General features: G+C 51.5%; 2 protein-coding genes across 9 annotated transcripts in view; one reads left to right on the forward strand and one right to left on the reverse strand.

Moving 5' to 3' along the window:
• The first annotated feature begins 1,394 nt into the window (after positions 1 to 1,394).
• PPP2R5B (protein phosphatase 2 regulatory subunit B'beta) lies at positions 1,395 to 11,557 on the forward strand. Its single transcript, XM_003937673.4, has 14 exons — positions 1,395 to 1,780; positions 2,216 to 2,682; positions 3,468 to 3,664; positions 4,560 to 4,661; positions 4,824 to 4,916; positions 5,041 to 5,171; positions 6,612 to 6,671; positions 6,771 to 6,879; positions 8,393 to 8,446; positions 8,520 to 8,570; positions 8,707 to 8,826; positions 9,716 to 9,843; positions 10,092 to 10,193; positions 10,781 to 11,557. The coding sequence occupies exons 2-14, from the start codon at positions 2,484 to 2,486 to the stop codon at positions 10,926 to 10,928; spliced, it is 1,494 nt and encodes a 497-aa protein (XP_003937722.1). The 5' UTR covers positions 1,395 to 1,780; positions 2,216 to 2,483; the 3' UTR covers positions 10,929 to 11,557.
• LOC101029185 (membrane-anchored junction protein) overlaps positions 11,551 to 23,849 on the reverse strand; it is a 37,361-nt gene continuing 25,062 nt past the window's right edge. For 5 of the 8 annotated variants that reach the window (XM_010348287.2, XM_074401681.1, XM_074401680.1 and 2 more), the window contains 3 exons: positions 20,790 to 20,862; positions 19,393 to 19,498; positions 15,887 to 16,227 (listed from right to left, as the gene is read on the reverse strand). In XM_010348287.2, the coding sequence (XP_010346589.1) occupies positions 16,179 to 16,227; positions 19,393 to 19,498; positions 20,790 to 20,862 (228 nt within the window). In that variant the 3' untranslated portion in view covers positions 15,887 to 16,178. Of the gene's footprint in view, positions 11,956 to 12,060; positions 12,246 to 12,427; positions 12,531 to 12,914; positions 13,168 to 15,886; positions 16,228 to 19,152; positions 19,195 to 19,392; positions 19,499 to 20,789; positions 20,863 to 23,849 lie in introns of those variants that run through there. The other 3 variants (XM_074401679.1, XM_074401683.1, XM_074401682.1) reach the window with 3 other exon arrangements.

Genomic DNA, 23,849 nt, shown 5'->3' on the forward strand with positions numbered 1-23,849 from the left:
TTTCCAGTTACTTCAGACTTTCTAGTTCCAGGAGGCCATCCAGAGGCCTACGGGTCGCCAAGGCTCAACCTAGGGTATGGCCTATGGTGCAGCCAGTTCAAAGAACTTTGCACTGTGGGCCTGTCCTCCCTCAACTTGTTCAGGGATGCAGAAGAGGTGGGCAAGGAGGGAGATCATGGATTCCCGGTGGACAGACAAGGACGCCAAAGGCTGGATGGGCAAGGCCTGCCGTTGGTTCCTGAGCAAGCAGAGCACTTGCTGGGTCTCTGGTGCTGGAGTTCTGGCCCCAAGCCTGGTGAACCGCGGCCCTCGGTGCAGGACTCTGCCTTCTGTTGCTTTGGTAGGTGGGCACCTCTTGGGTACCCAGGCTTCCTCTGCAACGGGGAGGATGGTGGGCGGTTCCCCTGGAGCACCGAGTGGTCACCAAGGCCCAAAGAAGAATGAGGCAGACTCTGAAAAGGGTCCTAGCCCCCTCCCTGCCCTCCTTATCCAGTCTCACCCTCTCCTGCTGCTCACCAAGGACCAGTTGCTCATTCAGGCAACACTTCAGGGTGGTGATTTCTCAGCAGTGCAGGGGGATGGAGTTCAGGGCTATAAAGAGTGTTGGGGCCCAGGGTCCTAGAAAGCAGGCCCAGGACCGCAGGCTGGGAACTTCTGGTCAGCATGCCAAACTCCTGGACTCCCACCTGTGCCAAGCATCCCAGCAGCAGGATTTTGGGCAAGAGATCCTGTCCCAGCCAGCACATCACAGGGCCCGCGGGGTCTGAAAGGTCCATCTGGGAAGGCCAGGCTGCCTGGGGTGAGGTGGCAGCTCCAGGAGAGAACCTCCTCCTCTTGTGCTTTGCCACTCTAGGACTGGCCCTTTAAACCCGAGACCATGATGTCACCACAGACAGCAAGGGACGGGAGGGGGACTGCAGGCCTGAGGATGGACTGCATTTCCCAGCAGCCTCTGGTGAACCACGCCCCTCCCGGCAAGCACTGACTCATCCCAGACTTTTAACTAGTCCAGTGCTGGTTTCCGAGGGGTTTTTAAAGTGTCTGGTGGTTCTGGGGTTCCTATGGGGGTGGCCTAGGGCACAGATGGCCCAGGCCGAATCTGTGGGCCTGGCATAGCACGCTGGGACTTCTTTCCGTCAATGTGTTGGCATCACCCCACTTTCCTGGTGCAAACTCCTAAGCCCTCCTCTTTCCCTCTGCAGCCTCCCTTCCAGAATCCAGGCTTCCAGCCCCGAGCTGGACCCCATCCCACTTTGCTCTCGGGCTTCAAAAGCTTCGGCCTTCACCCCCGAGTCTGCCCTCAAGGGTGTCCCCTTTGATCTGGACGCTCACTTTAAACGCTGCGGGGACTACATCTCCCAGCGGCCCCGGGGCCTTCCTGACGCAGCCCCCCCCCTTTCAGCCCGCGGGGAGGTGCGGGCCGGGCAGGGGGAGGTGACTTGATGTCATCCTGAGCAGCGGGGCGGCGGGTGCCGGTGCACACGGAGCCGAGTCGGGGCTCCCGCTGCGCTGCACCGCGCTGGGTCGGAGTCCCAGGACTTCAGTGGAGATCCGCGCGCTGCGAGGGCCGGTGCAGAGCCCGCCGAGCGCCCGGTGCCGGCCCGGGGCTGAGTTGGGGGCATGCTCCAGCCCCCCCCCGGAGCCCAGGAGAGAACCCAGGAGCGCCGCCGCCCAGCCCCAGCTCCCCGAGCGGAACCGCTGCGAAGGAGCCCTGAACGGCCATCGCCCTCCCCACGGGCAGCCCCCGGGGGTTGGCGACCGAAGTCTGGGTTTCTGAGAAGTGAGTGTCCCCCACCCCATGTGGTTTGGGGAACCAGGAAAGAGGAGCTGAGGTGGGGGAGGGTGCCGGGTTCTAGGAGCGGGGTGGCAAGGGGACGGGGCCTCCAGTCTTGGGGTTGTCCCAAGTGGTCGGGGTTAGTGGAGCAGTGATGCGTTCCATTCCGCAAGGGGCAGGGTTCGGGGCTCCATTCTGAGTCCCGGCTGGCTTGGGGGATAGGCCCTATTCTGGGAGGGGTTGTTTTGGAGCCTTTCTATCTGAAAGACGGGAGGGACGTATGCAGGGTGTGAGGGGGCTGCACCCCTATTGTAGAGTCTGGGCAAGGATAGGAGGAAAAAGACGTGGACGCTCCGCGAAGCCTCTGGGCTCTCCTGAGGAACTGATGGGTTTTTCTGTCTCTCTCTTGCTGACCTGACTGCCTGACTTCGTTTTCAAAAGAGCCAGGGTGGGAACCCTAACTGGACTCTTCCGGACCCCCAGGAAGGACCTGAGGCCTGAGCCATCCTCCTTTCTGCTCTGCCTGCCCCCCAGGACTGGGCAGTTGCCAGAGGCCCTGGGGGGGGGCCCAGGACTGTGGTTGTGCGCCCCCCCCCCCACACGCCCCGACAGGATGGGACCAAGTTAGTCTGTGCAGTCTCACCCAGCACCTCCCAGGCCCAGAGAGAACCCCCAGGGCTCTGAAAGCTTGACCTGCCGCCTGACTGCTATGGAGACGAAGCTGCCCCCTGCAAGCACCCCCACCAGCCCATCCTCCCCTGGGCTGTCACCGGTGCCCCCACCCGACAAGGTGGATGGCTTCTCCCGCCGTTCTCTCCGCAGGGCCCGGCCCCGCCGCTCCCACAGCTCCTCTCAGTTCCGCTATCAGAGCAACCAGCAGGAGCTCACACCGCTGCCCCTGCTCAAAGGTGAGCTGGCTGCTGGCCACCGGGGGAACCGAGCCCCCGAGGGGACCAACAGGGCCATGGGGTGGGGTGGGAAGCAGCAGGCAGCTGCCAAGAGAGGGAGTTTGGATGGCCCCTCCAGGCTAGGGACTCCGCTGTCAGAACTGACCCCAGCCCTCCAGCCCTCCAGCCCTCTCTGCTGCTGACGCATGGCCTGACTGGCCTGTCATCCTTGGAGGTGGGACATCTGAAGGTGGCACCACCCTAGGGGCAGACCAGGGCCAAGGGTGGGGCCCACAGCCTGAGTTCCAGGGGGCCACTATCAGCCCAGCCAGCTGCCGGAGTCCTGGAGCAGGAGCTTGGCAGGGTTCCCTGGGATCACCACGTAGCTCCCTTCCCCAGCCTTGGGCCGTGGGGCCAGACTGGCCAAGCCTGAGGGCACCGTAGAGATCCTTGGCTCAGAACCCCTCCCCGCTTCTGGCCCTTAGAACAGGGTGTCACCCAAGAGGGAGGCAGTGGCTATTTGGGACACCTGTGGAAAGCCCCTGCATCCAGGTTTGTGATCTTGCTGTAAAATCAGGCCACCATACTCTCTGAGCCTGGATTAGGGGGAAGAAAAGCAACCCTCAACCCCCAGGAATGAAGGAAGGGACAGTTGTTTGCTGTCTGCAAGGAGCAGGAGATGGCACAAGAGCATGGAGCCTGGGGATGGCAGGGGCTGCCCTGGAGATTAGGAGGGTCCGCCCCACCCAGAGCTGGGGCAGCTGGGGTAGCTGGAGCCCAGGCTCAGGACAGCCTCACCTCCTCAGATGTGCCGGCCTCTGAGCTGCATGAGCTGCTGAGCCGGAAGTTGGCCCAGTGTGGGGTGATGTTTGACTTCTTGGACTGCGTGGCCGACCTCAAGGGGAAGGAGGTGAAGCGGGCAGCACTCAACGAGCTGGTGGAGTGTGTGGGGAGCACCCGGGGTGTCCTCATCGAGCCTGTTTACCCAGACATCATCCGCATGGTGAGCACCTGCTACCCAGGCTCCGAGGGCCGGCCAAGAGGGTGTGTGAGCCCGGTGACCTGTCCATAGGACCCCTGCGTGGAGAATAACCCTGCACTCATCAGCTTGGCCTCCAGTCCACGTCTTCCTTCCCCTCCGCCCGCTGCTGCCTGACACCCACTGAATGCCTCTGGGCCTGCTCCACCTCCACACTTTTGCTTATGCTTGCCGGAGGCCTGGAGTGCCCTGCCTATACCCCTTACCATCCATGGCTCAGGTGCCACCTCTCAGAGAAGCCACTCTCAATGCCTAAGCTGGAAATCTCCCTTTCCCTGCCGTAGACCTCACAGCTTTGACCTTGTTCTCCTCACTGGATTGCACCTGGCTAGAAGGCAGGGATGTGTCTCATTCACCCTTGGGTTCCCAACCCCTGGCCCAGGGCTTGCACGAACTAGGTATTTAGGTGATGATTGCCCAAGGAATGAACTGCTAGCTGGGGAAGGTGCTGAAACCAACCCATTAGAAGTTTGATGAGGGCCTGGAGCAGCAGCTCACACCTGTAATCCCAGCACTTTGGGCCAAGGTGGGAAGATCACTTGAGGCAAGGGGTTCGAGACCAGCCTGGCAGTGAGACCTCATCACTACAAAATTTAAGAATTTGCTGGGCATGGTGGTGAGCTACTGTAGTCCAGCTACTCAGAAGGGCTGAGGTGGGAGGATCGCTTGAGCCTGGGGGATTGAGGTTGCAGTGAGTCAAGATTGCGCCACTGTACTCCAGCTTGGGCAACAGGGTGAGACCCTGTCTTGGGAAAAAAAACAAAACAAAACAAAACAAAACAAAAAACTTTGAATGACGGACTCCCTGGCTTCTGCCTTCAAGGGCTCTTCCTTAATGAGCCCCATCTCTACCACTCAGATCTCAGTGAATATCTTCCGGACTCTGCCGCCCAGTGAGAACCCTGAATTTGACCCTGAAGAGGATGAGCCCAACCTTGAGCCTTCGTGGCCCCACCTGCAGGTCTGAAGGGCTGGGGAAAGCAGAGATTGAGGTTTCGGCAGAGAGCCAAGGCATGGGGAGAGGGTCTCCTTAGCCCCTAGACTGTTGGATGAGGACCATAGGGTGCAGTGAGTGGGTGAGACTGTTACTGAACTCACCTTTTTGTCTGTCCCCCTCCCCCAGCTGGTATATGAGTTTTTCCTGCGTTTCTTGGAGAGCCCCGACTTCCAGCCCTCCGTGGCCAAGAGATATGTGGACCAAAAGTTTGTCCTGATGGTGAAGTGGGGAGCCCAGGCTGGGTGGTACCACAAGGCAGGGGCAGGCTCTCTGAGGGGCCAGGGATAGGATGGAAGCAACCTGGGATGGACCTCTCTCCTGACCTTGACTCTGGGTCCCACAGCTGCTGGAGCTATTTGATAGCGAGGACCCCCGGGAGCGTGAGTACCTCAAGACCATCCTGCACCGGGTCTATGGCAAGTTCCTGGGTCTCCGAGCCTATATCCGCAAACAGTGCAACCACATCTTCCTCCGGTGAGTGGCTGCTGCCTGCCCAGCAGAGACCTGCCATTGCACTCCAGCCTGGGCAATAGAGGGAGACTGTGTTTCAAAAAAAAAAACAAAACAAACAAAAAAAACAAGACTGCGGCAAAGGCTCCTGGGCTGCAGGGGCCCTCGTGGAACTTTGGTTTTCCAAGCCCTTTCTCAGTTACGTATTACATAATACTGATTATACAAAGCCTGTGAAGTCAGCAAGAATGGCTATTTATTTCCATTTTACAGATGAGGAAGTAGAGCCAAGAGAGGTGAAGTGGTTTGCAGGGACTGGTCAGTCCAGGAGCCTGGGAGCTAACTCTTTTGACCCTATCATGCCAGGCCATAAGGACCCAAAGAAAGATTCTTTCTGCAAACATGCATTGAGCACCAGCACCCACTGGGCATCAAGGCTCATGTGGCCTGGGAGTTGAGACCATGGCTCCTGAGGTATATGGCCTGCATTTGAGTTTGCTTCCAATGTTTGGTGAACTTGGGCACATTACTTAAGTTTTTCCTAGTTTGCTCGTCTTTAAAACAGGGATGCTGACTGGGTGCGGTGGCTCACACTTGTAATCCCAGCACTTTGGGAGTCCGAGATGGGCATATCACTTGAGATCAGGAGTTCAAGACCAGCCTGGCCAACATGGTGAAACCCCGTCTCTACAAAATACAAAAATTAGCCGGACATGGTGGCATGCACCTGTAATCCCAGCTACTTGGGAGGCTGAGACAGGAGAATCACTTGAGCCCAGGAGGCGGAGGTTGCAGTGAGCCAAGATTGTGCCAGTGCACTCCTGCCTGGGTGACAGAGCGAAATTCCATCTCAAAAAATGAAATAGGATAGGATAGGATAGAATAGGGATGCTGCTTGTACTAACTCAGGTCCCATCATCAAGGTGGCTTGGGGCCTTGCCTCCAAAGCACTCAGCATAGCTCCTGGACTGAGGCCAGGACCCTGAAACATTGGCTGTTATTGGTATTAGCTACAAAGTGGGTGAGCCATGATCCCTGTCCTCCTGCATCTTGGAGTCCATTAGATTCCCTGCCTATTAACATTGGGCTTGTTTCATTTAACCTCTGAGTCTTGGTTTCTTTATCCATGTGATGGATTTCATAAGCCCCATCTTCCTGGATAATGTTGAGACTTACATGGTACAGAGTAGATGCACTAAGTGTTTGTCATTTTCTTGGTTGACTGACAAGAGAGACTTGAGCTTGGGACTCAGTGGCAGAGGTGGCTGGGCTGAGAAGGGCATTTCAGTGGGGGGTGTGGATCTCAGTGGGGCCTGGTTTGGGATGTTGAGAAGGGAGCACAGCCTCTCGGTTGGGAGAGTTGGATGAGCGTCCCACGTGGGTGAGGGTGGGTAGGCAGGATGCCTAAGGAGGCACTGGGCCAACCCTGCTTGCTCTGAGCCCGCCTGGGTTCTTCTCTTGCAGGTTCATCTATGAATTCGAGCACTTCAATGGTGTGGCTGAGCTGCTTGAGATCCTAGGAAGGTGATTCTCCTGGGGCTAAGCTGGAGCTCAAGATTATGGAAGGAGGGACTGGGACCAGGTCACCTGAGCCCCCCTTTCTCTCTCCTGCCTCCTCCTCAGCATCATCAATGGCTTTGCGCTGCCCCTGAAGACGGAGCACAAGCAGTTCCTGGTCCGCGTCCTAATCCCCCTGCACTCTGTCAAGTCGCTGTCTGTCTTTCACGCCCAGGTGAGGCCCAAGCCTGGCCCCGTTGCCGCGGAGTTCTGGATAGTCAGTGACTCCTGGTCAGATCCTCCAGGGAGCCCATCTCACTTTTGTCTTTAGAATTCTGTTCCATCAGCCTTAGAGAATTCCCACTGGCTCTTTAAGGCTAACCTCAGGTATCAGCTCTGTGAAGCCAGGCTTTGCTTTTTTTTCCTTTTTCTTTTTTTTTTTTTTTTTTTGAAGCCAGGCTTTTCTTCTCTCCCCTCCCTAGGCAGAATTAAATTCTCCTCCTTCTATATTCCCAAAGATTTGGATACACAAATCAATTATGGGAGATTTTGATACACAAATCTTTTTTTTTTTTTTTTTTTTTTTTGAGACAGAGTGTCGCTCTTGGTACCCAGGCTGGAGTGCAATGGCGCAATCTCGGCTCACTGCAACCTCCGCCTCCTGGGTTCAAGCAATTCTCCTGCCTCAGCCTCCTGAGTAGCTGGGATTACAGGCACGCGCCACCATGCCCAGCTAATTTTTTGTGTTTTTAGTAGAGACGGGGTTTCACCACGTTGACCAGGATGGTCTCGCTCTCTCGACCTTGTGATCCACCCGCCTCGGCCTCCCAAAGTGCTGGGATTACAGGCTTGAGCCACCGCGCCCGGCCGATACACAAATCTTTTTAAAATTTTTTTGAGATAGAACCCCACTCTGTTGCCTAGGCTGGAGAGCAGTGGTATGAACACGGCTCACTGAAACCTCTACCTCCTGGGCTCAAGCAGTCCTTCCTCCTCGGCCTCCAGAGTAGCTGGGACCACAGACATATGCCACCAGGCCTGGCTAATCAAAAAAAATTTTTTTTTTTTTTTTGTAGAGACAGTGTCTTGCTATGTTACCTAGGCTGGTCACTCCTGGACTCAAGTGATTCTGCTGCCTCAGTCTCCCAAAGTGCTTGGATTATAGGCGTGAGCCTCCACACTAGCCATATTACAGAACCTTTTGCAAAATTTGTAAAGATGAGCTTGTTGACTGTCCCTTCCATGAGATTGTAGTTGTATTCCCAGCACACTGCGTGTGATGCCTGGTGCATAGGCAGGTGATAAATGCTTGGTGAATAAGACGGTGACAGGCGGCTGGGCGTGGTGGCTCATACCTGTAATTCCAGCACTTTGGGAAGTTGAAACGGGCAGATCACAAGGTCAGGAGATCAAGGCCATCCTGGCCAACATGGTGAAAGCCTGTCTCTACTAAAATAGAAAAAATTAGCCAGGCTTGGTGGCGTGCACCTGTAGTCTCAGCTACTCGGGAGGCTGAGGCAGGGGAATTGCTTAAACCCAGGAGGCGGAGGTTTCAGTGAGCAGAGATTGTGCCACTGCACGTCAGCCTGGGCAATGGAGTGAGACTGTGTCTTAAAAAAACAAAACAAAACAAGAAAGTGACAGGCAGTGGGTGAACAGTGTGTGGCATTCTGCCCTGAGCAGCAAGTCCTTGGCACCTGGTACCTTCCTCACCCATCTTCTGTCTCTCTACCTCTCACCCCTTGCAGCTGGCATACTGTGTGGTACAGTTCCTGGAGAAGGATGCCACTCTAACTGAGCACGTGAGTACCTCTGGGGGCTAAGGCAGCCTCTCACCCCTGCAGGCGTGACTCCTTTCTGTCTCAACTCCCACAGGTGATCCGGGGACTGCTCAAATACTGGCCAAAAACCTGCACCCAGAAGGAGGTATGAAGGGCTTTGATGCCCACCACAGGGAGGCTGGGGGGGGCTCGGCCTCTAGAAGGCAGTCAGGGTGTATATGTGTGGGGGGAGATGTGAGCTGCTGCCCCTCTGTCCCTACTCCCTTCCCCACCTCACCCAGGTGATGTTTCTCGGGGAGATGGAAGAAATTCTTGATGTCATCGAGCCGTCCCAGTTTGTGAAGATCCAGGAGCCCCTTTTTAAGCAGGTGGCTCGCTGTGTTTCCAGCCCCCATTTCCAGGTATGAGGCAGGACAGGCGGGGATGGGAGCAGGGTTGGCCTGGAAAGGTTGGGTAGTTGACCTAATGCAGCTCCCTTTGCCCTCAGTTTCTTCTCCAATCCTGGGTCTGGTAATGGGGAGATGCTGGACTTAAGGTCAGGACACCTAGGGTGAAGCCTCAGCTCTGCTTTCCACTGGCTGAGGGGCCTTGAGGAGATCGCTGTGCCGCTCTGATTCTGATTAAGTTTCCTCAGCTGTAAAATGGGCCAACCATCTCTTCACAGGGTGGTGATGAGGATGGAAGATTGTGAGTGTAAACGTGTTTGGTAAACTGAAGTGTGCTCCAGAATGAATGGAGGGCTGTTATCACTTTCCCCTTTTGCTAGTGGCCTTAGATTTCATTAGACTCCCTTTGGGCTGCAGCCAGGCTTCCCTGCGTCATCCCAGCTAGCTCTAACTCACGTGCTGCTGCAGGCATGTGCAGACTTCCTCCCGTTCTCATGGGCCATGATCCAGTGGAAGTCAAGTCTTCCTCACAGCGATTCTGGCGCGTCAGTTCATTAAACACCTAAACGTCTAGTATCTCATTTGATTCTTCTAACAGCTTGTGGAGATAGGTATTATTAGCCCCATTTTACAGATGAAAAAACTGAGGCTGGAAGGTTAAATGCCTCTCCCAAGGTGACATGGCGTAGTGGAGCCTGTAGTGGTTAGGATTCACCCCGCAGCATTGGATTCTGTATCTAGTGCTCTTTCCCTTCAACAAGTTGCTTCCTGGGGCTCAGATGAGCCCTGAAGGTGGGCTATGTGAAGGTCAGGGGGCCTGGGCTTTGAGGTAGCGATGGACACCAGGCCTTGCATACAGAGATGCCACTGCCAGTCACTCACTCTGCCATCTTGTCTGCCCCAGGTTGCAGAGCGGGCTCTGTATTTCTGGAACAATGAGTATATCCTAAGCCTCATTGAGGACAACTGCCACACTGTGCTGCCTGCTGTGTTTGGGACCCTCTACCAAGTCTCCAAGGAGCACTGGAACCAGTGAGTGCCAGGCCTTGACCTAACTCACAGAAACTGGGACCAGAGCCAGCCAGTCCAGACCCTGGGGTTACTCCAAGCTGGAGAGCATCAGAGAAAGCACCAAAAGATGGCCCCAGGGTGGTGAAAAGGACAGGGAAGTGGGCAGTGCTTGTGTTCAGTGTGGAATGCTATATGCGAAGGGCAGGGAAAGGGGGAGGTGGGCAAACGGAAGCTGTTTCATCTTCTTGTCCTTCCTTAACCCTGCCAAGAACCATCGTATCGCTGATCTACAATGTGCTCAAGACCTTCATGGAGATGAATGGGAAGCTGTTTGATGAGCTCACAGCCTCCTACAAGCTGGAAAAGCAGCAGTGAGTATTGGGGGCTGGGTGTGGGGGAAGGGAGAACAACAGGGAGGAATGAGACCCCCCCCATGGCTGGAGGGAACCCAAGGACCACCCCAAACCCTATCTGATGAGATACCACAAGTCCGCAAGTCTCTCCATGCTCCTGCCGTCCTGTGCCTGACTGCCTGCCCCTGTATCTTTCCATCATTCTTCGAGTAGCTCGGACTTGCTCTGACTCTCTGTAGCTTCCTACTCTTCAGCCAGAACCACTCAGAGCCCCACCCATCATCTTCTCCGTGACCGCAGGCTGGCGTCAGTCTCTCCTCTCTCTCTTCCCTCAGCAGAGGGTTTTTTTGTTTGTTTGTATGTTTGTTTTTGAGACGGAGTTTCGCTCTTGTTGCCCAGGCTGGAGTGCAATGGCGCGATCTCGGCTCACCGCAACCTCCGCCTCCTGGGTTCAGGCAATTCTCCTGCCAGCAGAGGGTTTTTATGGAGTCACAGAACAAAAATCGTTCCATGTCTTCCCTTTGCCAGTGGGGTGGTAGTGAGGAGTCTGGACTTTGGCGGTAGGGGGTACCAGGAAGGAGAGCTGCCTCACTTTCTCTCCCCAGGGAGCAGCAGAAGGCCCAGGAGCGTCAGGAGTTATGGCAAGGTTTGGAAGAGCTGCGGCTACGCCGGCTACAGGGGACCCAGGGGGCCAAGGAGGCTCCCTACCAGCGGCTTACACCCCAGGTGGCCACCAGTGGGGGTCAGAGCTAGACAGCACCTCAGAAGAGGAGAAGCTAAACCCAGAGCTGTCAGTCCCTCTATCCCTTCTCCTGTCCAGGGGCCCAGAGAGAAACACACCTACCCCTGGCCTTGCCAGAGTGGCTTCTGAGGACTCCCTGCCGGGCCCGGCTTTCACTGGGGGAGAGGAGAGGCGATGGTGGTCTTGGCAACAGAATGCTCAGCCCCTCGTGGCAGGACTTGACAAGGGCAAGCTTGACCAGGAAGCTGCCATCAGGGATCTTCCCCTGCCCGGCAAAGCTGGGCTCCGGGCTGCAGGCAGGCTCCCACCCTCTGCTCCTGGCCTTGGGCAAGGGCAGTCAGCGCCTTGCCTGTCCCTGCCTTGGCCAGCACGAGGTCTTTCCTCATCCCTATGGGGTCCATGGTCTATTTATTCTCGCCCAGCTCACCCTCTACAAAGACACTGTCCTGGGGGCACACTCCTTCCCTCCCTCACTGTGTACTTCCTTGTCCCCTTTTTATTTATTGGGCAGGGGGAGGGGGAGGGCACAGGCAAGAAGAGATTCACAGTGTCCTGGGGTAAGGTGGGGGGGTCATAGTAATCATGGTCTACCCTCTTTCCCTGGCTGGGGGTAGACTTAATAAAGAGAGAAACTCAAGAACTGCTTGCTTTATTTAGGGGTAAGGGAAAAGAGGGAAGTAAAATGATGAAAGATTGGTTTAGAAGAGCCAGAGAGAGGCAGGGAAGCAGCAGAAACTCCCCTCTTCTCAGGAGGTGACAGTCACAAAATCTTAAAGAGGGTCAGAGCTGGAACAACCCCGTGTTACTTAAAAAAATTCCATAGCAAGTAACCAGCAGGGTTGGAGTACCTTCCAGTTTTTGAATCTCAAACCCAGGTTTTCCCCATCAGAATGGCAAGCCCTGTGCCCCAGGGGAGGAAGGAAGGGAGAGGATGGGCTAGTAGCGGGAGAGGCGACACATGTCACACTGGCAGGCCCGGGCGGTGAAGATCTCGAGCTCCTCCCTCTGGCTCCCCACACAGTGCAGCTGTACTTTCACCTGCAGGAGGGGGAGTCCGTGCTGCAGGCCCCTTTCTCAGGGCCTCCATCTCCTGCGTCTTCCTCCCACCCCAGCGTCCACCCACCAGGCTCAGGCCCTCCTTACCTTCTTCAGGCCACTGATGGTGCAGCACTGAGAGACAGAGGTGATATTGTGTCGGTAGCCACTGGCCACCAGTACAGAGTACCGAGAAGGGAAGGCGCTGGACTCACAGTGGCCCACACAGGCCTGTGCCACGTGGGAGCCCTGGCAGGTGCCTTGGCGGTCACTTCGCACTGTCACATTGAAGGCTAAAGGGAGACAAGCAGTGGACGGTGCCTCTGCGAAGGTTTGCCTCGCCCCGGCTCCTGCTGCCTGTGCCTCAGCATGGGGCCCTCTAGGGTGCTGCCTGCCCCACCATCCAGTCTATCAGCTCTTTGCTCCCACCCAGAACCTCCACTCCTCCTAACCCTCTGGTCCCAGAGGTACTCACGGTGCAAGTGGCAGCCTGGGATGGCTGCCTCTTGGCCCCAGCCTTCAGTGACTGCCAGGACCAGCAGACAGAGGACCAGGGTTTGGGGGGATGCCATGAGCATCTGAAACACAGTGGGGAGATGTTTCTACGTGGGTATGGAGGTGGGATGGTGAGTTCTTTAAATGCTGCATTCCAGGTGAGTGAGCCAGGGCTGGCTGGTCTGACAGGTGAGGTGTGCCTGAGTGGTGCTGCCTTTTCCTCACATCTACCTTTGTGTGTGTGTGTGTGTGTGTGTGTGTGTGTGTACAGGTGTGAGTGTGAGCAGGTGTCTCTGGATAGGACCTGTGTGTCAGCCCACTGTGCAATGATTCTCCCTTCCCTGGAATTTCCTTCACCATCTGGAGCACCAACATCTTCCTCCCTCCATCTGCACATCTTGGCCTGCAGGGCCCTCATCCACATTCCCAGGCCCTCCCCAGAGCTCCTCCTGCCTCTGCGAGCTCACCACTTCCGAGGCCCAGGAACAGAACGGCTTGCAGTTTTCCCGTGCCTCCCGCTGGTCTCCAGACTGGTGCTGACTCTCCAGGCTTTTATTTGCCAGCGTTTTGGAGCCACACCCTCTTGGAGATCGGCTTTCAGGCCAGCCTCCCCCGCCTGAAGCCTCAGAGCAATCCCACCTGGGTTTCTGTTTGAGGTGTGGTCCTAGCTCCTGCTGTTTTCTGCTTCCTTCTGTCCAAAAAGCCACCCACAGTCCGGGCCTGGAGAAATCAGATGTGTAGAGAAACCCAGGGGCTGGTGTAGTGTGCAGCATGTGTGCAACTGATGACAGAGGGGTCAAGACTCTGGGCTGAGATGTGGGCACCCGGGTTATCTTCTTTGCTGTGTGACCTTGCACAGAACACTTCCCTGTTCAGGGCCTGATCACCCCTAACTTTATTGTCATTTATTACTATTGTTTTGAGAGAGTCTGGCTCTGTCGGCCAGGCTGGAGTGTGTGGCGTTATCTCAGCTCACTGCAACCTCTGCCTCTCAGCCTCCCAGGCTCAAGCCATCCTCCTACCTTAGCCTCCTGAGTAGCTGGGACCACAGGCGCACCACTATGACCAGCTAACCTTTGTATTTTTTTTGTAGAGATAGGGTTTCGCCATGTTGCCTAGGATGGTCTTGAACTGCTAAGCTCAAGGGATCTGCCTGCCTAGGCCTCCCAAAGTGCTGGGATTACAGGCATGAGCCACTGTGCCTGGCCACACCCCTAACTTTAAAACCACTAAACTCAGCCTTGCTTGCCTTTCTCTTTTTTTTTTTTTTTTGAGACGGAGTTTCGCTCTTGTTACCCAGGCTGGAGTGCAATGGCGCGATCTCGGCTCACTGCAACCTCCACCTCCTGGGTTCAGGCAATTCTCCTGCCTCAGCCTCCTGAGTAGCTTGGATTACAGGCATGTGCCACCATGCCCAGCTACTTTTTTGTATTTTTAGTAGAGACGGGGTTTCACCATGTTGACCAGGATGGTCTCGATCTCTTGACCTTGTGATCCACCCGCCTCGGCCTCCCAAAGTGCTGGGATTACAGGCTTGAGCCACCGCGCCCGGCCTTGCTTGCCTTTTTCTAACTGCAAAGGAAAGAGACTGGGGGATTCCTTCTTAGGGACCCTAACCCCTTCTTAGGGACAAGAGAAATTATACCAGTGGATGTCTCCTGAGATGCGTTTGGTGGCAGAGCCAGGGGGTTAAGAGTTGCTGTCTGTTTCAGAGCTGCATGGCCACGGTGTCAGGTGGATGATTCGCATCCTGTGCTACAGAGTTACGTTCTGAGCTGGAGTGTCCCTCTAGCCCTGGAATAACAGGGACCTGACTCCTGAAAGGGCCTGAAGTCATCAACCCCAGCAAAGCTGATTGATTTGTCCAGCTCTGGTTTTATAGATGAGGCAACTAAGGCTCAAGGAAGGAAAGTCACTAAGTCACCCAGCTAGTTAATGTCAGGGCTGATTTCGAACCCAAATCTGCTGTCCATCCATGGTGCTAAACTTGGATCAAGAATGTGGCAAGTTGGGCCGGGCGCGGTGGCTCAAGCCTGTAATCCCAGCACTTTGGGAGGCCGAGGCGGGTGGATCACAAGGTCGAGAGATCAAGACCATCCTGGTCAACATGGTGAAACCCCGTCTCTACTAAAAAAATACAAAAAATTAGCTGGGCATGGTGGTGCGTGCCTGTAATCCCAGCTACTCAGGAGGCTGGGGCAGGAGAATTGCTTGAACCCCGGAGGCGGAGGTTGCGGTGAGCCGAGATCGCGCCATTGCACTCCAGCCTGGGTAACAAGAGCGAAACTCCGTCTCAAAAAAAAAAAAAAAAAAAAGAATGTGGCAAGTTGGAAAAAGACCCCTAGGCAGCAGTGGCTAGAGGGGTTGGGGCAGGGTAGAGAGCCGAAGGAAGCCTGTGGTGGGTGATTCTGGGCAGCCCCCTTCAAGGTCACTGCCTCACTGTCCAGCTCAGAAAGAGCAGGACCAGTCACATAGACTGCCAGAGGTAGAAGTAGAAAGCATTTTATAACTCGCCAAATCTTACCCCCTCTTTTTCCGGATGAGAAAATAAGAGCTCAGAGGAAAACAACTTCCCAAAGCTTCACCGTAAACTAGTCAGGGTCAGGGTGGGCACTCACGGCTCCAGATTTGGAGCTGCGCTTCTTAGCAGTTTTGTAAAGCAGGCCATCTTTAGGAATAGTAAAGGCTATAAACATAACTTGAGAGGAATTAGTGTTACCAATGTCACTAATCCTCAAATCTCCACACTCTACGGTTTCCCCATCAGCCCCCATCCCCTCAAGTCCTGGATCCTGGTTTGACGGGTCCTCCATAGCAGTCCAGCCCCTACTCTCTCACTGAGGGGCACCCTGTGCGTGTGACAGATGATCACCTCTGTTTAAAGCATTTGGGTGACAAGGCTCATTACCTTACAAGGTAGCCCATTCTAATACTGGACATCTCTAACTGGTAAAAAGTGACTTCTTTCTTGTGAGCTCAAACGAGTTTCCCTACATTTCCATAGATCATTTTGGTTCTCCATGGTCACACAAGGCTCTAGTGTCTGTTCCAGATCAGCCCTTTAGTTAAAGGCAGCTCAGGTGCCCAGGCCTTCTCTAGCGGGGCCAACCTGGACTGACTTCCAGTTAATCTGATAAACAAATCTGCATTACTGTCAAACAGCTAGAGGGATAGAGAAGTGGGAAACATTTTGTCTATGGAGAAGCTATCATCTGGGGCCAAACTGGAACCAAGGAAGAGGTCTCTTGGGTGAGCAGGGCTCAGGACAGTGAGTCTTGAAAGACCCTATTCCCTAACCCCTGGCACAGACTGACATGCCCAAAGTGATCCTGTGAACAGTAACCAGGTAGACCTAGGGAAGTTTCACACATTTTCTCTGTATCTTGAGGGAAGAATTTGTTCTCTCTTACTCTGTTCCACTAAATTCAATCAATAACTCTTCATAAATAATTTATTGTCATTAGGATTCTAAGTGCTGAAGACAAAAGGCCTAAACTGGCCCTCAGGACATGAACATTTTAGAAAGTTCCATTCTTTTCTTAAATGTTTTAAATTGGGAAACAAAATCTGTAAAGGGGCAAAGGACAGGATAAATCCACAGAGGACTCAGTATGGGGACCTCATTCCCTACGACTGAAGTGTCGTAAGAAAAGGATAGAGTTGGAGGAAGAATGGCTCGGGAAGAGTCACTGCAAGAGATGATCCTCTTTCCAGCGCTGCATTTGGAAGGCTCAAGAGTGGCTGCTCTTCCTGAAGAAATACCGAATCGGGAAGAGAGAGCTGCAGGAATAAGAGCAGAGTAGGCTGAGACTATGAGGTCTCCTTCCCTTCTCTCCATTTCCCATTAGTGCTTCACTAGCTAGGGCATTTGTGCTCTGGGGAACCATTGAATGGAAATTCAAGACTGGAATAGCATTTGAAAAGGTACTCAAATTAGATTACACTCAGGAGGGGGAAATAAAGAAAGAGAATTGCAATGGGATGGCTGAGAGAGAGAAAGAGAGAGGGACATTTGTAACTATCCTCTGCAAACACAACCTAGATTCAGAGGGGAGAACGGAAATGTTTTGGTAACCAAATCTTCTGAATGGCTCAATAAAATAAGAATAGATTTTGTTCAAGTTAATGTTTTTTGTTTGTTTGTTGTTTTGAGAGTCTTGCTTTGTCTCCCAGGCTGAAGTGCAGTGGCACAATCTTGGCTCACTGCAACCTCTGCCTCTGGGGTTCAAGCAATTCTCCTGCCTTAGCACCCCCTAGTAGCTGGGATTACAGGCACATGCCACCACGCCTGGCTAATTTTTTCTTTTTTGTTTATGAGACGGAGTCTCACCCTGTTGCCCAGGCTGGAGTATAACAGCGCGATCTCAGCTTACTGCAACCTCCACCTCCTGGGTTCAAGCAATTCTCCCGCCTCAGCCTCCTGAGTAGCTGGGATTACAGGTGTGAGCCACCATGCCCAGCTAGTTTTTTTGTTTTTTGTTTTTGTATCTTTAGTGGAGACCAGGTTTCAGCATATTGGCTAGGTTGGTCTTGAACTCCTGACCTCATGACCCGCCCACCTGGGCCTCCCAAAGTGCTGACATTACAGGCGTGAACCGCCACACCCGGCCAATGCCAGGCTAATTTTTGTATTTTTAGTAGAGATGGGGTTTCACCATGTTGGCCAGGCTGGTCTTGAACTTCTGATCTCAGGTGATGCACCTGCCTCAGCCTCCCAAAGTGCTGGGATTACAGGTGTGAGCCACCGCCCCTGGTCCAAGTTAATGTTTATGGTGCTAGGCTTTATGCTGGACACATCAGGGTAGAGGTGAGTTGTGTAAAAATGAGTAAGACACAGTCTTTATTAAATGCACAATTAGTCTCAGCCCCAAATCTCCTGAAACTGATAAGCAACTTCAGCAAAGTCTCAGGATACAAAATCAATGTGCAAAAATCACAAACATTCCTATACACCAATAACAGACTTAAAGAGAGCCAAATCAAGAACGAACTGCCTTCACAATTGCTACAAAGAGAATAAAATACCTAGGAACACAACTAACAAAGAATGTAAAGGATATCTTTAAGGAGAACTACAAACCACTGCTCAATGAAATAAGAGAGGACACAAAGAGATGGAGAAACATTCCATGCTCATGGTTAGGAAGAATCAGTATCGTGAAAATGCCCATAATGCCCAAAGTAATTTACAGATTCAACACTATCCCCATCAAGCTACCAATGACCTTCTTCACAGAACTGGAAAAAAACTACCTTAAACTTCATATGGAACCAAAAGAGAGCCCGCATAGCCAAGTCAATTCCAATAAAAAAGAACAAAGCTGGAGGCATCACACTACCTGACTTCAAACTATACTACAAGGCTACAGTAATCAAAACAGCATGGTACTGGTACCAAAGCAGAGATACAGACCAATGGAACAGAACAGAGGCCTCGGAGGCAATGCCACAACCACCTGATCTTTGACAAACTTGACAAAAACAAACAATGGGGAAAGGATTCCCTGTTTAATAAAAGGTGTTTGGAAAACTGGCTAGCCATGTGCAGAAAGCAGAAACTGGACCCCTTCCTGACACCTTACACTAAAATTAACTCCAGATGAATTAAAGACTTAAACATAATATGTAACACCATAAAAACACTAGAAGAAAACCTAGGCAAAACCATTCAGGACATAGGCATAGGCAAGGACGACTAAAACACCAAAAACAATGGCAACAAAAGCCAAAATAGACAAATGTGACCTAATCAAACTCCACAGCTTCTGCACAGCAAAAGAAACAGTCATTAGAGTGAATCGGCAACCAACAGAACAGGAAAAAATTTTTGCAGTCTACTCATGTGACAAAGGGCTAATATCCAGAATCTACAAAGAACTAAAACAGATTTATAAGAATAAACAAACAAGCCCATTCAAAAGTGAGCAAAGGATATGAACAGACACTTTACAAAAGAAGACATATATGAGGCCAACAAACATATGAAAAAATGCTCATCATCGCTGGTCATTAGAGAAATGCAAATCAAAACTACATTGAGATAACATCTCACACTAGTTAGAATGGCGATCATTAAAAAATCTGGAGACAACAGATGCTGGAGAGGATGTGGAGAAATAGGAACACTTTTACACTGTTGGTGGGAGTGTAAATTAATTCAGCCATTGTGGAAGACAGTGTGGTGATTCCTCAAGGACCTAGACATAGAAATTCCACTTGACCCAGCAATCCCATTACTGGGTATATACCCAAAGGATTATAAATCGTTCTATTATAAGGACACATGCACACGAATGTTCATTGTGGCACTGTTTACAATAGCAAAGACCTGGAACCAACCCAAATGCCCATTGATGATAGACGGGACAGGGAAAATGTGGTACAGATACACCATGGAATACTATGCATCCATAAAAAACAGTGAGTTTGTGTCCTTTGTAGGAACATGGATGAACCTGGAAATCATCATTCTCAGCAAACTGACACAAGAACAGAAAATCAAACACCACATATTTTCACTCATAGGTGGGTGTCGAATAATGAGAATACATGGACACAGGGAGGGGAGCATCATACACTGGGGTCTGTGGGGGAGAATAGGGGAGGGGCAGTGCAGGGTGGGGAGTTGGGGAGGAAAACATGGGGAGAAATACCAGATATAGGTGATGGGGAAGAAGGCAGCAAACCACACTGCCATGTGTGTACCTATGCAACGATCTTACATGTTCTTCACATGTACCCCAAAACCTAAAATGCAATTAAAAAAAATAAATGCACAATTAGGGCTTTTGTTCTCAATCTCTTTTTCATCATCTATCCTAGACATAATTGAGACGCCTCTGTAAGTAATCTGCTTTCTTTTCTATTCTAATTTCCCTGAAAGACTCAATGAGCTGCTCTGAGCTGGATCTCCAGAGTCTGATGGCTGGACAGAAGCTGTCTTACCTTAGAAACTCAATGAAGCCGCTGCCTCCTTGCTCCTTAGGTGGAGATGAGCTTTGCTGCAGTGGTGGGACAGTTGGCCCTGGCAGGCTGTGTCCCCACTCAGAATCTGTAAGGAAAACAATCAGGCAGGAACAAGATGTTCATCCATAGGTTGTTTTCATGTGAGTAGAAGGTAGAATATCCACTATGAGCCAGAGGCAACCTCACACCAAGAGTTCTTTAAAGCCAGGTAGATTGTTTTTTCTGATCTTCCCAATTTCATCTCAGTTCAGTAAGATGCTATTCTGACCTTAGAGTGTTTTCAGTCAGGCTCTGGGGATATTTACCCAGCTCAAGTTCCAGCCATGCACTCTGGCTGGTATGTCTTCACAGAGAATGACAAGTTGTTGAAGGACTCACTTGCTTACATCCCTGTTTCTGTGATAACGGCAACCCACATTGAATCCTCATGCTGGGTAAAAGATCAACAAGTAGGGAGGGCAAAAGCTTGATATGCATTCCCAACCCTTGCAAAGCAACCATCTGTAACTTCAGTATTTTTTTTTTTTTTTTTTTTGTAGAGACAGGGTTTCACTAAATTGGCCAGGATGGTCTTGATCTCCTGACCTCATGATCTGCCCCCTTGGCCTCCCAAAGTGCTGGGATTACAGGCATGAGCCACTGTGCCCAGCCTCTGTAACTTCAATATTAACACTAATGCTCCAAAGGGAAGAGATCATTCTCTAAAAGCAGAAAAGGAAAACACAATCCTCCTAACTTTTCTATTTTTCTTTTTTGAGACAAAGTCTTGCTCTGTTGCCCAGGCTGGAGTGCAGTGGTGCTATCTTGGCTCACTGCAACCTCCACGTCCCCCCACGCACTGGGTTCAAGAGATTCTTTTGCCTCAGGCTCCTGAGTAACTGGGGTTACAGACTTACGCCACCATGTCCAGCTAATTTTTTTTGTTTGTTTGTTTTTGTATTTTTAATAGAGATGGGGTTTTGGCATGTTGGTCAGTCTGGTCTCAAACTCCTGGACTCAAGCGATCCACTTGCCTCGGCCTCTCAAAGTGCTGGAATTACAGGTGTGAGCTACCACGCCCAGCCCTCTCCCAACTTTTCTATAAAGTTTATCACCTCGCTCGGAAATGTTTTGAAATGAGGAGCACAACTTCACTATCAGAAGCAGAGGAAGGGCATGCATTGCCTCCCTTCGCTCCTTTCGGGAGCTGGGGGGCTTCTATCACTCTAGGACAGGCCCCCAGACCAGAAGATGGCTAACAGGCGCCTCCACGGGAGCAAGGCACATTACCTACTGAGTGTGCCCAGACTCAGCTCTGTGCTGCTCTACTCTTCAGAGAACTGTGAGGGAAAGGGTGATTATTAAAGGAGAATAAATGGAAATTTCCCAGAACCTACTTTGTTTCTGGACATCAGACATATCAGAGGCCAGAGTCTCCTGCAATCCTTGTTGGGTTTTTCTTTCCCTGTTCTGATAGAAAGAAGACCAAGAAAATTATTAAACTTTACTCCTATAATCTAAATGCTATTTGATGGAGAACTGATTTCACATCAGCACTGGGGCCTGGCTTCTCACTGCCTAGACAGATTCTACATTTCTTTCCATAGGACTGTCCTTTTTCATTTCAAAGATCCTAACCACTGTCCCACTAAAACAATAAGATTTAAGAGCCAAGAATAAATCAAGCTGGGTTTAACTTATTCCATATTGCTGAGTGCCTACTATGATCAAGGACAGAACACTGAGGTTTCAGAAATCAGGAGGACCTTAAATTTACCTTGGAGAAATGTATAATCTATGGGGCAAAATAGACATAAACTTAGTCAATTTTAAGACAGTGTGATGGCCAGGCATGGTGGTTCACACCTGTAATCCCAGCACTTTGAGAGGCCAAGGTTGGCAGATCACCTGATATCAGCAGTTCAAGACCATCCTGGCCAACATGTTGAAACTCTGTCTCTACTAAAAATACCAAAAAATCAGCCAGGTGTGGTGGTGGGCACCTGTAATCTCAGCAGCTACTTGGGAGGCTGAGGCAGGAGAATCACTTGAACCTGGGAGGCGGAGGTTGCAGTGAGCCAAGGTTGTACCATTGCACTCCAGCCTGGGCAACAGAGGGAGACTCCAGTTTTTTTTTTTTTTTTTTGACGGAGTCTTGCTCTGTCACCAGGCTGGAGTGCAGCGGCCCAGTCTTAGCTCCCAGGTTTAGGCGATTCTTCTGCCTCAGCCACCTGAGTAGCTGGGACTACAGGCACGTGCCATCATGCCTGGCTAATTTTTGTATTTTTAGAAGAGACGGGGTTTCACCATGTTGGCCAGGATGGTCTCAATCTCTTGACCTCGTGATCCATCTGCCTCGGCCTCCCAAAGTGCTGGGGTTACAGGCGTAAGCCACTGCGCCCAGCCGATCCTGTCTTAAAAAAAAAAAGTGTGATAAGACCACCCAACGAATCCATATACAGTGCTGTGGCTGCTGAGGAGGATGTTAATGGAGCAGGTGGCGTTAGTCAAGGAAGGCTTCACAGGAAAAGTGATATTTGAATGGAGCCTTGATGGATGAGTGGGATTTTGTCATAACAGGGGTGAGGAGATGGTCAGTCACAGCAAGGCATTCCATACAGGGACATGAGGTATGAGGGCACAGTGCCATTAAATAAATAGGATCAGCATGGCTAGAGCCAGGCATGGTGAAAACATGACTGTGGCATTAGCAGCCAGCACAATACAACACAATCTTATTATTTCTCCATGTGCTGCTGCTTTATAGAAATTTCTCTGTACTCTGAAGAGGACATTTTATAACCTGACTCCAGGCTCACATTTTTCCAGTGAACACCTTGATAGTCAGAAATATGGTTCTATTTTCTTTGGGAATCTGCCACTGGCTACTCCTCTCTTTACCCAGTCAGAACCGAGGGGCTTTACCCACCCAGCAGTGATGGAGCTCCTCGAGCTGTTTTGCTTGTGAAGAGTTCTTTTTTTTTACTTTTGGGTAAGCAGTTTACTGAATTTTTTTCCCATTAAAAAATATTTTTTATTTCAATAGGTTTTTAGGGAGCAGGTGTTTGGTTACATGAATACTTTTTTTAGTGGTGGTTTCTGAGATTTTGGTGCACTCATCACCCAAACAGTGTATACTATACCCAGTGTGTAATCTTCTATGCCTCACCCCCTCCCACCCTTTCCTCCCAGTCCCCAAAGTCCATTGTATCATTCTTTTTTTTTTTTTTTTGAGATGGAGTTTTGCTCTTGTTGCCCAAGTTGGAGTACAATGGCGAGATCTTGGCTCACTGCAACCTCTGCCTCCCAGGTTCAAGCAAGTCTCCTGCCTCAGCTTCCTGAGTAGCTGGGATTACAGGCATGTACCACCATACCTGGATAATTTTTGTATTTTTAATAGAGATGGGGTTTCACCATGTTGGTCAGGCTGGTCTCGAACTCCTGACCTCGTGATCCACCCACCTTGGCCAAAGTGCTGGGATTACAGGTGTGAGCCACCATGCCTGGCCCAGTCCGTTGTATCATTCTGAAGCCTTGCATCCTCATAGCTTAGCTCCCATGGTGAAGAGTTCTAGAGCAAAGGGCTGAAGACTGTAAAGGTAGGTTCTGGGAGGCAGAGGCATGGCAAGTCTCTAGACAAGCTAGGACTAGGTCGGGCGTGGTGGTTCACACCTGTAATCCCAGCACTTTGGGAGGCCAAGGCGGGCAGATCACGAGGTCAGGAGTTCAAGACCAACCTCACCAACAAGGAGAAACTCCATCTCTACGAAAAATACAAAATTAGCCGGGCATGGTGGCACATGCCTGTAATCCCAGCTACTCAGGAGGCTGAGGCAGAAGAATCGCTTGAACCTGGGAGGCGGAGGTTGCAGTGAGCCAACATTGCATCATTGCACTCCAGCCTGGGCAACATGAGTGAAACTCGGTCTCAAAAAAAAAAAAAAAAAAAAAAAGGAAAAGAAAAAGAAAAAAGAAAAGCTAGGACTTGCCCCCATCCTAAGAATAAGCTTCAGGTTAGAATGGCAGGTATCTTTGAACTGAGCCTATTCACAAACTGCTCAAATCCAGACCACATGGGCAGCCACCTAAGTCATATTCCTATAAAAGCAACAGGGAACTCTGAGGAGGAAGGAGACCATTCTTACCTTTTCTAGAGAGAGTGGAGATGGAATTTAGAAGGCCAAGCTCTGGTTTCTGCCTTGAGGGATTCTTACAAACTTAACGAACCTACGTTTGGGGCTTTAATCCTGCTACATACAGTGGCCCTAGTGAAAGCATCTATTAAAGTTGGTAGGAAGAACAAGAGGGCAAAGGCCCTGGGACAGACGTACAGCCTACCTCTGAACCAGGGAAGAGTCCCCTGACAAGACAGTGTAGCTTTTTTATACTCTCCCAAAATCTTGAGAGATATCTTCTCAAGGAAAAGTCGTAAGAGAGGAAAAGCATTATAGCTGGAA

The sequence above is a fragment of the Saimiri boliviensis genome, chromosome 6, assembly GCF_048565385.1.
Source record: "Saimiri boliviensis isolate mSaiBol1 chromosome 6, mSaiBol1.pri, whole genome shotgun sequence".
NCBI classification, from domain to species: Eukaryota; Metazoa; Chordata; class Mammalia; order Primates; family Cebidae; genus Saimiri; species Saimiri boliviensis.